A 14,851-nucleotide genomic window follows, 5' to 3' on the forward strand; every position below is an offset into this window, starting at 1 on the left:
CATCTTATTTGGCTCGTTCTGTCTATTTTCTCTTCTTTTCTTCAAATAGATTTTAAAATTTAGGACTCAATATAATTGTTCATTGTACAACATTTTGTGATAAGGATACAGTAGATGGCAATAAATGTGAGCAGTAAGATGCTTTGAGTGAAGTTTTTGGCTGAAACTTGACCTAAATTCTGTTAAGATTATACACGATGAAATTAGGCGTATCATTTCTTGTTTGCAACATTTTTGAATTACGATAAAATTAAAAAGTTTAATGTTATCTTTTCTTTATTACTTATTTATGCGATTAATTAATTAATTTAGACAGTTTATCTGGAGTGGCACATTCCTTTGATTAGAGGTCATTCTGGTGAGACAAATATTGAGTATAATCACGGAGCAACCTAAAAGTGGGTAGTTTTATTAACAAAGTCAAAAACCTCTAAACCGTCTTTGAATATGAAATAAAATACTTCTATATGAATAACCTTGCCGGTTGTGCATGACTACATCAGATTTTATCCACCATGAAGAGAGAACCTACAGTGAAAAAGACAGAGCTCCTCTTCAGACCAACACTAATGAGAATGAACAATGAGTCAGCAGCTGATGGATGTGTCGTGTTTTGATATGAAGTCACCTTCTCCACATCCTCGTCCAGCGTCCTTAAGTCAAGTGATGAGGTCACCTCTGAAAACATTTATCTTCCTCTTTACCAAAACAATTGTCATTTCCTGGACCTGAGTTTGAAATAACAGCAGAAAGTATTTAACAGCACAGAAAAACTGTGTGAAATACTGTTCTCAAGTCTATTCTCTACCTCAGCAAGGTTTAATGTGTGTGTGTGTGTGTGTGTGTGTGTGTGTGTGTGTGTGTGTGTGTGTGTGTTACATTTCAGTTACAAACTCACATGGGTTTTAGCTTCAGTATTATGATCCTCCAGATAATCTCTCTCTCACACACAGCATCCAAATTGAATTCTTAAACCCTTCAGTCACTCTGCAGGCATTTTGTGACAAAGCTGTTTGTTAAAAGCTGTTTTCTGATCACCACACCCACTTTTGTTTTCATATAAATATTTTTATTAGTATCGGTAACATGTCAGGGGGATCTGTTCCCCCCATTCTTTATGCGGATAACATACCAGAAATAGAAACAGACAGCGATAGAAAATGAGAGGTTATAAAAATAAGAGGATATACACGCGTGAGTGTGCCGAGGAAGAGTAAATCATGGAGTAAAAAAAACTAATCCCAGTCACTGTTTCTAGAAAGGATTGAACTCAGTTTATAATCCGAGTCGCTGAGCGGTTTATACTCCGGAGAAGGAGCAGAGCACAGACAATAAGTCCTTCGAAATCCCAGAACTCACCTCAGTTCTGCCAGTGTTCGGAATTATTCATCTTCTAATCACCTTTTTTCTCCATCGAGGAAAAGGTCAACTGGTTTGGGATTCATGTCCGTGTCTGGAAGTTTGATACTTTGCTTTTTAGCAAACATCTCAGTACAGTTGAGGTCCACGTGAGTCAGTTATCCTCCAAACCAAGACCTCGTGGCAAAGTTGGCTCCAACCAACCTTTCAGCGTCACTGGATAGCAGGTGGTGAAGAAGTGACAGGCAGAAGGTGCTCGCAGGCTGTCGTCGTCTTTTCCTCCTCCAGTCCTTCGTCTGCCTGTCCCTCTTCACCTGATGCCTGTTGAAAGAAAGGGAAAGAGAAAATGAGCAACTGTCTTTCCTTTTATACAGAAAACATGTTGACATCCCTGTTGAAACTGCGCTCACTGTACCCTCTTTTCTTTTCTTGGTTGGGAAAATCAGACTGTTTTGTTATGAACAAACAATATCTCAAACATCACAAACAAATTGTTGTAGAAATTTCAGAAATATTTTGCAGTTAAATTCTAAAAGATCCCCTTCAGACATATTTTAAGATGTATAAAAAAAAATATACTGATCTTTAAATAAATATTTGTGTCTCTTTTTTTTTTTACTAAAAATCTTTAAAATGATCTTTAAACATGTGCTCTGCACATAAATCATTCTGCACAGTGAAGCTCAAACATTCAACTGTAGGAACGAGAAGAAAAAAACATTTTGAGATGAGGGGCACTTTAATTAAAGGTCATAGAAATGTCATCAAGTCCAACCTGGTAAATACCGCTGTCTTGACTTTTATGTAAACTTAATTCAACTCTTATTCAGACACGAGACAAACATCATATTCACGTAATGACTTGCTTGTCTGAAAGGTGCTAAATGTATATTTTTAAATCCAGCTGATGTCAGTGTGACTGGTAGGCCTTCAGCAGGTAGCTGAGTCAGCAGGTAGTCACACAGCTGCAGCAGGGAGTGGCCCAGTGACCTTCTGACTACAGGACGGTTTGACTGCAAGACCTCTGGTGCATTATTATATACTCTGATATTATTCATTGAGGTTTACAGTACAATTTACTGTGAAAACAATTATTATAGTCCATTTAAATTCTACATTTGACTCATTCCCTGTCTCTGTAGGTCAATTGGCTGTAGATCAGGAGGGGGGGGGGGGGGTCTTTGAAAAAAGGGTGTGTGTTTGGGGGGAGTGTGTACGTGTGTTTTGTGTGTGTGTGTGTGGGGGGGGAGGGGGCGTTGCCCTGAGGGAGGATTAATTCAGGCTGAGAGGAAAAACACAATAAATACCTCAGATCTCGTATCAGCTATGTGGGTGTCAGTCGACACATTCAGACAGGAGAAGCCGTCACATGTGAAATGAGCCAACACATACTCACACATACTCACACATACTCACACATACTCACACATACTCACACGCTCACACACACGCACACGGCAGTATGCTCACCATTGTCTGTGTCTGGGCTGATGTGGCGTTTGTTGGTGCACATACACTCTAAATGATCCTCCAGCCGCACCTGCACCTCCTTCAGCTTGGGCCGCCGCCGCACATACTCCACCTTCGCCACCTGGGGAGAGAGAGAGAGAGGGACAGAATCAGACATTGAGAGTATTTTCAAAACCAAAAACGCAAGCATCGTTGTGAAAGGTGTGTTTATCCAACCTGTTCTCATTGTGGGGCATCAAACATACACATGTACTCAAAGCTGCTGTCGTCATGGAGATACACGCAAAGTGCCTCCTGTTTGGGCACCAAACTACATGGTTAGATTTAGTAAAATATGATGGTTTAGGTTAAAATCAGTATGTTACTTGCGTAAGTAATGTTATGTACATATGTTACGAAAGTTTGATTACTTCCGTTACTTAAAAGGAATCAACGCTTAGTTTTGCCTCCTCTGGGACTCGAACATCTGTCTCCTGGTTTAAAGTCACATGTTTGATGCCGCCAACCTTCCCCATATGCTGACTCTGTTGGTCTTTGTCTGTCACCTGACTTTCTTTTTCAAATCGGTTTCATCACAGCACCGATGCCAAAGGAGACTTTGTGAGTTTCTCTGTGATGCCCGCAGCTTTGACAAATGTCAATTGCTTGAACAAAAAGAAGAAAATGTCAGCATGTCTGGCTAACTAGCTCACAGCCTCCACTCGTGTTAACGTTACCTCATAGGCCGGTTGAAATACAGTATATGTCTCTTTGTCTCAATCAGCAGGTCAGAGAGACACTTGGAAAACTCCAATGAAAATTGACATTTTGACTTTCTTATTTTAAAACTGTAGAACTTTATAACAATGAGTCAGTGGACATTGATGTTTGCTGGTTTGCATTTTGATAACAGAACATCATGGTCCTGGTGGGAGGAAGGCCGGACTAGAGCTGCAGTAGTTTGAGAGGTTGCAGGTTTATGTGAAAAGAAAAAGCCCTGTACACGACCAGCACATCCACTGTACACAATTGTTCCACAGTATGGAATCCAGTCCTCTATGCAATATCAGACATTATATTCAGGTCATCAGATCTGCGTTGCTCTTCACAAGATTTGGGAACATTTACACTCCAGCAACACCAACCTGCGATAGTTCAGCTGGGGTGATGTTTGCCAAACACACCAGTTAGTCCTCAGCCTAACAACCTTTCGTAATGTTAAAGGTAGAAACATACACTTTGAAAACAAAAACAGATATTGCGTGTGCTGCTCGAGAACAGAAAGCTCGACAGGTAGGGCTTAGATCAGCTAGGTGTACCTAATAAACCGGCAACTGAGTCTATAGGCGTGTATGTTTTAATGTATTTAATTTGCTAATTTGTTGCATCAACTTTGTGCCTTAGCACCATATCAGTTTGTTCACAACATTAATTTTAATCCCCAGAACTGCAGGAAAATGCTAAAGGAGCCTCTTAATGAACGCAGAGCAACAATTCAGATAGAACAAGACACTAAATAAAGTAAATAATGGAACAAGGCTTTTCTTGAACTTATTCACAAATCACATCTCTTCTGTACCTCTGTAAACATGTGAGTCAGCTCTTGTTTGGATAAACGAGTGAAGCATTAACACCGACGGGAGGTTTGAATTCACTGACAGTAAGTTATGCATATTCTGTTTTGTGTCAACACACGTCACACCTGCTGCCAACGCTGAATGTCTGAGCCTGGCTGCTGAAACAGCAACAGTTTTTACTTGCTCTAAAACACACAGAGAAAGCCAACATACCGTAAACTCACTAAACCAATGACACCAACACGCAGACGCGGCCATGCTCAATGCTCACATCCCTGACAGGGAGCCAAGAAGGTGGAACGCCAGGTCCGATTGCGCAAGCGTCTCAGCTTCACGTCTGAACAGACTCAGAAGCAGCAGAGCTGAGACTTAAAAAAATAAATAAACAACCAAGAGGTTCAGCTGAGGTAAAGAAGCTGCTGCTGAAGCACCCGGCAGGCAAAGATTTGGGTTTCATGACAACGCTGAGAGGGTGAGCCCTGACACCCTGCCGTGCTGCCGGACAGCTTCCATTTAAAATCTCAATGTTTTACCTACAGTCACTTTGTGAACGGGTATAAAGACGTCCCTATGGCCGCACAGCAGTGCAGCATTTACGAATCATTCATGGTTTTGCACTCTGCTGTGCACAGAAGTAAACCGAACTTGTGTTCAAATGGGAAAAAAAGAAGAAGAATCAATCAAATGTTTAGTGGACATATTAAGCGCAAGGAATTATTTAAATGACCAGGAAACACAAACTCATAAGGTTTTGGTATAGTGTGACACTTGGTTAAGATCAGTAAAGATTAGTAAAGCACTGTGATTGTTGTGATCAAAAATGCTTGATTTTCTCCAACATTTTTATGCAATTTGTGGAGTTTTGTGGAATTTTTTTGCAGTACAATTTCAGGATTTGGCCAAACTTTCAAATCAAGGAATTAAAAAAAAAAAAAATACTAATGAAAGAGTCATATATAGCTGATAGTATCTGTCGTTTTAATTTTCAGACCTTAAAGGACCTTGGGGCTCAAAGTTACAAAAAACCTCCTGTGTGAATAGAAGTAACGCAGCTTTGCAAAATAGTTTGTAACTGCAATATAGAATATGAAAGATGCATCTTATGTACAAATACTTAAATGCTTTTTGAATGATATCAATTCAACACATGTCACCGGACCAAAGTGCAATCTCTTACAAATGTAAGGTATGTACAAAACCCATGTAATTAAACTCATACTGTTTGATTGGACTGATGACGATTGGTAGCCTCATTCTCATCAGACCTCATTTCCCATAAACTCTGTGTCTTCTGATTTTTGCCGTTTTTTTCTTGCTCATTCTCAATCCCAGGTTTTCAAATACTGCGGTTCTGTCAAAACCAATAGGCCCACGGTACCCTTACGTCCGCACCGTGACCACCTGGGTCGAAGAAGGAGGTCCTGTGACAAAGTAGAACGAGAGTCAAGGTTCGTGTAGAGAGGAAGTCAGAGCTGGACACTGGTTGATGTTGAGTTATTTTTGCTGATACAGCAAATTTGTTTGGGAAGACTTACTTTGCACTGTAAGGAATGAATGAATTTTGCAAAATTGTGGAGAATGTAATCACAGGATTGGATTTCCTGGAGGGACTGATCTTTGTTTATAGATTGTCGTGGCAGGTTTGAACCAATTCAATCCCCCAGTATGAACACAGGTGAGGAGCTTTTGAGAGAAGCCATTAACCAAAATATACTCTGTATTAAGGGGATTTTAAGAAGTCTCCTAAAAAAGTCACCACAGGTAGTGGGTTGGGAGTCCAGATATAGATCAATTCATCCATTCAGATCTTTTCCTTCAGACTCAGTTCACTCTTCAACACAACACCTCAAAGACCAAAGCAGCACTAATCCACCTGTCTCCCTCACGCTCCAAAGTAACACTTGAGCATGTGAGGTCTTCACACTGAGACACTCGAGGCAGCTCTGAACCGAAGGCCAACCCATCACTGAACCTTGAACTCGGAGTCACAGACTCCTGCTTCACACAGCAGATAAGGCGGCGTTGAGGTTAAGATATCAACACTCATGTTATCTCTCCTTTTCTTCTCCTTTTCTCACATATGGACACAGCACCTGAACCTCAGCCCTGCCATTCGCCCTGCGGCTGGATGGGAGTGCAGTTGCAGTCGTGACCGTTTACCCTCTGAACACTCAATCTCAGCACATGTGAGTGACTTTATTTTTGATTTCCTCTGTAAGCAGACACAGGACGAGTCCTTTCATCTCAGATTGGGTATCAGCAGGCCAAAGCACAGAGAATCAAGCTCCCTCTCTCTTCCTCTTTTTCCATTTTCTCCCTCTTGACCTCTGGCAACACACACTGATACCGATTCTCAGTTCTTTCTCTTTCTATTCTCCTCTTTCCCACCATCCTGCTCCTAACACCTGCTTCAGTTTTTTATATTTGATTTAATGATGATTCCATATACCAACCTCCACAATTAACATTCAACATACTGTCCACATTTCATGTACACAGTCAGACAATAAACATAAAAAACAATGATGTTACTCTCATGATTTAAACATGAATTTTAGACCTACTTCCTGTGTGCAGAACACACACACACGCACACACACACACACACACACACACACACACACACACACACACACACACACACACACACACACGCGCACACACACACACACACACACACACACACACACACACACACACACACACACACACACACACACACACACACACGCCTTGGGTCAGCTCCCAGTTGGCAGCCTGTGACTGTGAACCAGTTGGGGTTTACTGAGTCTTATTTGCAGCTCTGGAAGAGATCAAAAGGAAGCTATTATGTTCTTGAACTAATTCTCTGCCAGACTCTCAATCACCAACACACACTCTCATAAACACACAAAGGCTAAGCTGGGGAGGCTAATTGTTTTTGGCAGGTGTAGAGTGTATACCCCGAGTAAGTGGCTGAGTGTTTACATGCTCAGTGCCATCATTAGTTCGGTGTGTGTTCAGGGTCGGAGCCACGAAAAGACAAATAATAGAAGCTTTTAAGAAGGTGTTTAAAGAGTGTTTACCACTAATGTGCCAACGCGCTCTGTTGAAGTCTTTTTGTTTGTTTGTGTTTATTACTTTCATACTAGGTGTGTAGCTACTGTTTATATCCCTCTATCTGGATGCTTCAAAATAATCTATGTATTCAGATTTGTACTGGAAGTGGACCAGTGGTTATACTGCAACTTGTTAAAGTCATCTATACTGCTGGTTTGTCTTAAAAAAACAAACTTAAAAACCACAGACAAAAGGGTGATCACACTGTCGACTGGAGTTCATTGGTCAAACTGTTTGAACTGTCAATAAAAAAATTAGAAAATCATTGTTTGATTGTTTTAAACTCTCATTTTGCTTGCACCTTTCAGACAGTTCCTTACTTCACCTCTTCAATAATACATCGTGAAGCTCGTAAAAAAAACAAAAACATCTTTAGAGTCTAAACTTATCCTGAACTTCACAATGAATCTTGTAAAACCTGATGAAAAGTTATTGAGAGGGAACATTAATGAATGTCTGAATATTGAACACAATTATCTACACCACCAACACTTCTCTACCCTCTATTTGTTTACATTCAGCAAAATCAGCTTCATTCAATAATTACCAGCAGCTCTGCTTCACAACAGTGATATGAAATTGTTTTAATCTGCTGATTTCAAGTTAAGATTTGATTTTAGAAGGAGGGCTTTTTTTTTTTTTTTTTTCTGTTTAATGGATTCTGAAAGCATTCAAAGCGTCTGCAGAAAGATTGTTTGGAATTGACTGAGACTCAAAAAATTCAGGATCTGTTCTTGATGTTCAAAGCTTATTATTGTTTCACACCTGAATATATATGGGTTGCACTTTTGCCTGATTACATCTTACACTCTACAAATCTCACCTGACAGGTCTGTTGGAGGGAAATCTGCACAACTGCTGAGGTTTTAGGTTCAGCTTACATATACGGTGTGGTAATGGTCAAGTGCAGTAATATTTTTCAGTAGCCACGCAGGTCAATGCAGAGTTGGTTTGTGCCGCTGGGCCGCAAAGATGTGATGTGACAAGAACGGGCCAACTAAACATCAGAACCCACCACGCACCAAAACCTGCATCACCACATCCTGACAGCTGAGACACTTCATCATCTGAGTAACCACCCTCTGAGTACCTCCTCCTCCTCTGAAACTCATACTTCCATGAAGCGTTTCTGTGCTGTTACCCACATAAAATGACAGAAAATAAGACACATCTTCCAACAATTACTGATATTATCACTCATATTATGAAAGTTAGTTTTTACAAACATCTGCTGAAGTTTCTCTGCTCAGCTTAAATCTCTGCAACTGACACGAGCATCATACGGAAACTTGACGCCTCCAGTGCACATACTCTGAGAATGTGAACATTGTGAAAAAGTCCTCTTAAGTCTTGTTTTAGAACACAAAGCGAGTTAAACCGGGTGTGCACGACTAGTACCGGTCACGTTTTCAGACATAAGACGCAGTAAAAACATGATCTTGCTCTCTACCTTAACAGTGCGATGGTGTTTACGTGCAGCCTGACACCTCATGTTGCTGGTGTTGCAGCAGCCGGTGCAACGTTTCACCTCGACGCAGGGAGGCCAGATGATGAAGTTGGCTGATGTGGGATCCACCTGGCTCCTGGGGATTTCGTAAATGGTTGTTCGCACTTTGCACACCGCCGGCAAGGCCTCCTCCACCACTGCAGACAGAAGACACAAGGTCTTGAACACTAATATATTATAACAAGAATACAGTTATATTCCACATGTGCACAGTGAGCGGTTGTGTGTGTGTGTGTGTGTGTGTGTGTGTGTGTGTGTGTGTGTGTGTGTGTGTGGCTCACCAGTGCTCCTCCTGTTCCTGGTGTGTGTGTGTGCCCTCTTCAGGTCAGGGAAGCTGTGAGAGACGTCCTTGTGGTAGCTGTGTTTGGTCTCCGCGATCACTTCGTTCTCTGGACAGAGACAAAACAACACATGCAGGTTGAGACGTTACACACTCTCATAACAACGAAAAGCAGAAACACACCCACATTTTGATACCTACAGTATTTGATTATGATAAAACACATGAGCACAGTTCATTCATTTGGAGGCATAAATGTTCTTTCGAATTTCTCTTTGATGAAAACTTTGCCTCAAAAAAGGTTCACTGAAAGGATTAGAATTCATCCTCTGGGAACCATGAACATTACATATTAATCTCCCAAATATCTGACCCATGAGTTCAATAAACCTCGTGGACATTTTTTTGGTGAAGCCAAAAGAGAAATCATTATGAATCATCCCCTGGGGACCATGATTCTGTATTTATTAGAATAATTTGACTACTGACCGAATAAGGTGGGATGTTTACCAGCTACAGCGAGCTGTTTATTACAGCCATCTTTCTCAAGTGTCTCCTGATCAGAGTAGGAGTTTAACCTGGTTACTCTAACTGAGTTAAGATGTTTATATGTGTTAACGGGTCACCGGGTTCGCTGCATGTACACGTGCCCTGAGAGAAACCCAGACGGTCGCAGCGTATAGAAGATACATTTGAAATCTACTTCACGTGAAGACGGAGATACACATCAGGAGCTGGTGCTGAGTTCACGCGCAGGTCGTCAGCTGAGAAAATGTTGTTTTGTCGAGTCAGACATGAAGTCAAACTAAATGTGAAACACAGTGTTTAAGTGACACCAGATTACAAGCTGACCTGAACTTCTTTCTGAGGTCTGATTTCAAGATGACAATTATTTTTAGCTTATGGTGCATCTGTTTGCTTATCCCTATGATTGGATGTTCTCTATACAACGTTTTATGTTTGAATAACGTGATTATTTACTTGATAATTGATTCTATATTAGATGTGTATGATTCTTTAGCAGGCAAAGGTTGATCTGGGGTCAGTTTACCTCTGAAGTCATCAGACCTAAAAGTGTTTAATGAGTTAAGGATGTGAAGTTAAACTGATGTTCATGTGAAGGCAGACAAACAGAAAAAGAATGAAATCCTAAATGTAAAAACTGCATTCTCTGGATTTTTGATTTTCTTTTTTTTAATGTGTTGGCAATAAATATTCTAGTGAGTTCTGCTGAAAGAAAACAGGCTCTTAAGAGCACTGGCCTTCAAAATGCCTTCAAAGCATCTCAAGAATTGTAATTAAAAGTTGTAAATAGATGTTTACAAAACCAATCTCACCACAAGGCCAAATCAGACACTGTTCAGGAGATTTTGATGCATTCTCATTCTAAACTTTCATTCAATCAACATTTGAAATCTCAACTTTAAAATAAACACGAGGAACAAAACTTTGATGTGTTTAGAAGAAATAAAATTTCATCATCTACATTTTCTACTTGCGAATCACCCTCTGTGACCCTAAACTGTTGTTGTCAAGTCAATTTGATTTGCTTTCGTGGCAGTGAGCATTGAAGGCTTTTACCCCTTTGTTTGTTTAGTTTTGTGGATTTTAGCTTCTTTTTTTTTAGGGGTTTGGTAAAATTAGTCTGTTTCCTAAAATACATTTTTGATTTCCTCTATTTGTCTGAGTCTAAGGCAGGTGTGACAAACACTCCATCAGACTCAACAGGCTGATTTTAGGATTATCCTCTGAAGTTGGTTTACATCATACAAGTAGACAAAAAAAGAAATGTAAACAGATTTTTATCTTTAGTTGGTGACTGATGATTTACAGCATAATGATGCAGATAAGCCCAGAATGCAACTGTACCTTGAAGGGTGGCTTTTTAAGATGAGCTCTGTCTTTTTAGTGTGTGTGTGTGTGTGTGTGTGTGTGTGTGTGTGTGTGTGTGTGTGTGTGTGTGTGTGTGTGTGTGTGTGTGTGTGTCAGGAGATGCTGTGTTTACAGTGTTTGCAGATTCATCAAACCATTCTGCGCTTCCAAACCACAGAATATCAACAGACAGGCTGAAAGCCAATAAATTCTGAGCAAAGATTATGTGTGTAGTGTGGACTTCTATTTGTATGTGTGTGTGTGTGTGTGTGTGTGTGTGTGTGTGTGTGTGTGTGTGTGTGTGTGTGTGTGTGTGTGTGTGTGTGTGTGTTTCTTTGTGTATGACAAGAGGGTGGAAAAAGGGAGAGAGATTCCAGGAAATCAGCATAAATGAAGTGTAGACAGGACTATTTCAATTTGATTCTAAACACCAAGCCTCACACTTCTTTTAGTGGCTGCGAACGTCTGTGTGGACCCGTCACTCTTGCTGCGATGTGTGTGTGCAAACAGTCACGCACACACGCCTGCCTACATACACAATGTGCTTCTGAAACACAACAAAGTCCACCTCCGACATCTCCCTCTCTCCCTCCGTCTTTGCGTCTCCCTCTCTCGCCCTGACATGCAGGAATTTGAGCATGAATTATACATAGCAACGCAGCAGCCTTCCAGCGAGCCCTCCTCTCAAACCAATAATGGGCAGCATGACAACAGTATAATGAAGTGAGCCACTTGACCCCCACCGAGCCAGGGAACCGTCACACTCGACATTTGCATCTCAATGATGCCAGGATTAATGGTGGCACCTCTCTGCGGAGCAGACATTAAAAAAATGAATCAGCTATGTTTCACAGGCAACAAGAAGTTCAGAGCAGCAGAGAGTTTGTGTGGCTGGAATTTGGAGTCTGACTCAAGGCGTGGAGGCAATAAAGCCAGTTTTATGCCACAGTTATTTCCTCCCGTCTCACCTCACTGATCCAATCTGTTTTGATTTATTACCTGGATAATGAGAACTGGCATTAGTGTTGTTTGCGGGCGAATACTGGAGTCTTTTAGAGTTAGTTTACTTTTTAATTTAAAAGCACACAAAAAAAAACCTCTTTTTTTCCTTTAGAGATTTCATTTACAGCGTCAATTTCTGGCTGACAAAGATGCCACAAAAAGGAAAATATAAATGTGACTTTTTAGTTTGTGAGATAATTTTTTTTTTTTTTGGTCTCCTAGCGACATCCGGTGAGGCATCTTCTTACTGTGCACTGAACCAGATGCAACTAATACCTCGATTCAGAGTCTTTCAAGGCAGAGACGGGGAGTGAAGCAACAGCCCTGACCACCACATGTCGGGCTCCAGAGGTTGGTGTTTGTCAGGCAGTAACTCCCATTCAAGTTGAGACCCACTCTGGATCTTTCAAGGCAACAGATACATCTGCCTGTTTTTTTTTTAATGTGTGAATGTTTTGGATTTCGATTACAGACATTTTATCTTCATAACATAAGTCCCTCTTACTAACTCAGCAGAGAAATCAGAAGTTTAACTCTGTTTTCTAAATCTCAAACATGTCATTCATGCCGTCAGTCACTTGGGTTACTATGATCCCTCTCTGCATAGCATAAAAAATAGCTCATTCAAAACTCAGCTGGGTTTTAATAGTGCATAAAAACATGATCAAATTTCACCAATCCAGGCTTCCCTGCACAATTGAGCTATTACTCCTTCCTCAATGACAAAATTAATTTGCTTACTTTCAGAGTCCATGAAAGGTTTTGCCCCAAGTTATATTTCTGACCTTTTGTTGGCATGTGTCCCCTCCCTCTTCCTGAGACCCTCAGATGCCTCTCTTCATTGTTCTAAGATCCAGACTTAGACATAAAGGTGACAGACCCAGTTAGTGCCCCTGGATGCCTGAGGAGTTTTGGGCCGCAAACTCAGCTTCATCTTTTACACTTATTTGAAAAAAAAAAAAAAAAAGAAAAAAAAAAAAAGAAAACTTGAGATAATTGGTTTTATTCAGCTTTAATTTTTTTTTTAAATTTTTTTAAAAGTTTTATGTATTCCTTGTCCTTATTGTAAAGCACTTTGTACTGTGTTTTTAAAGTTGCTATATGAATAAAGGTTTATTATTATCCCCCACCTAAAACAGCTGATCAGGCATTATGTAATATGGTGTTAATATCAAAAATGTCCCATGAGCAGGCTTTTTTTTTTTTTTTTTTGGTGGGGCGGGCAGGAGGGTTAACCTTATTTTTCTGCAAGGATAGCTAATCCAGCTTCTGAAGGAGTTGTATTATTAAAAAACAAAAGCGCTTTACCTACGGAGTCTATCTCTAGCAGCCGCTGGAGGTCGCTGATGCTGCGGATGTCGCTGCGGGAGAGCCGCTCCAGCAGCTCCCGGGGGAGAGGAGACTCCTGTGAGGAAAAAGTCGGTCACGGTTTTTTTTTTTTTATCGGAGGTGGAAATACTAAGATGCGCATGATCATGCAAATATATTTATCTGCAAAAAGCTTTCAAGTTGACTCAGTTGCATCTTTGTCAAAACGCGACGGAACAAAGTGATTGAAATGTACGCAAACTTTACGCAAAAAGAATTGTGCGTAAAGTTAACGTTTGTGCGTAATTATGCAGATAGAGTGGATTTAATATGTTGCATGCACCACAGTAACCTAGGGTAGTATTTCACTGTGAGTTATAAAGTGTTATTTTGCTTCAAACTGAATGGCAGTGGCCCAAATCTGGCAGCAAAACAGGTCAACCCCGGTGTGTTTTCATGCAGCTCACCTCAGCAGCGGTGCGTAACAGGCAGAGGTAGCCGGCGAGGAGTTGGTAGACCGCGGCTCTCATCTCTCAGATCCACTGCATAGGCACCAGGATGGGGCGAAAGTCCACTGGAGGAGCCGGGCTGTCGCTCCCTGGTCTCGGGAGCCTAGAACCATCCCTCGGGAGGAAAAGCCACCTCCGCGACTTCAGTGAAAGAGTGTAAAAAAATCTTAAATGATCTTTAAAATCCTGAATGAAATTAAAATTGCAGAACCAAACTTGCCCTTCTCCAGCATTCAGTGAAAATCACTGAAGATGTCAAGACAGATTGATTTTCCAAATTAATACAAAAGTGACCGTAAACCATGTGGGAAAAGTCACACTGGAAAAAATAAAAAGTAAAAATGTCAGAGTTGTACGGTCACTTCTGAAGTTAGAGACATAAAGCACATCAAATAATCAAACCTAACAGAGATCATGTTGCTGTCCATCTGCTATTCGTTTTGGCATTGAAACAACAGGTGCCGATGGAAGTATGGAAACTTTTCTTAAATTCACACATCCAGTAATATCCATCATTCAGTCCTCGGTATGATCCGGTCCAAATTGCACATTTGTGCGGCCCCTATCTTTTCAGCGTCTTGGCACTTTATGTGGGCAAATCATGAGCACTAGTTAAACCTCTAGATTTAACCGGTTCAGTCCTCAATACAAAGAGGAAAAAGGCAAAAGGTAAAACGTATTTCCGCTCTTCTCTGCAGCCCCGAGCAGTTTGATGGCAGCTCCCAGCGGCCCTGTGATCTCCGGGGTGAATGAAGTCGGGATGCTTTCAGTCACAGGATATGCCCGCGCGCGTCCCCGCGGCACAAACTTGCACCGCGGGGACGCGAGCGCGCTTTGCATAATAGACTGCAGATCATTATGGCAGCGCTAACTCAGGCATTAAACTACA

The 14,851-nt window shown here is 41.0% G+C and overlaps 1 protein-coding gene across 2 annotated transcripts; it reads right to left on the reverse strand.

Moving 5' to 3' along the window:
- Nucleotides 1–908: 908 nt before the first annotated feature.
- On the reverse strand, nt 909–14,649 carry LOC138209600 (platelet-derived growth factor subunit A-like). 2 transcript variants are annotated; one of them, XM_069168289.1, is made up of 6 exons: nt 13,921–14,649; nt 13,454–13,550; nt 9,273–9,380; nt 9,013–9,128; nt 2,830–2,950; nt 909–1,680 (listed from the first exon to the last, which is right to left on the reverse strand). In XM_069168289.1, the coding sequence occupies exons 1-6, from the start codon at nt 13,981–13,983 to the stop codon at nt 1,670–1,672; spliced, it is 516 nt and encodes a 171-aa protein (XP_069024390.1). In that variant the 5' UTR covers nt 13,984–14,649; the 3' UTR covers nt 909–1,669. The 2 variants fall into 2 exon arrangements, with proteins under 2 accessions (XP_069024390.1, XP_069024389.1); XM_069168288.1 differs by having other exon boundaries at nt 910–1,680; nt 8,935–9,128.
- Between the last annotated feature and the right edge of the window lie 202 nt (nt 14,650–14,851).

Source organism: Embiotoca jacksoni, unplaced genomic scaffold (assembly GCF_022577435.1).
Source record: "Embiotoca jacksoni isolate LCO1_2020_lvr unplaced genomic scaffold, fEmbJac1.0.p SCAF_4, whole genome shotgun sequence".
Taxonomy (NCBI): Eukaryota; Metazoa; Chordata; class Actinopteri; family Embiotocidae; genus Embiotoca; species Embiotoca jacksoni.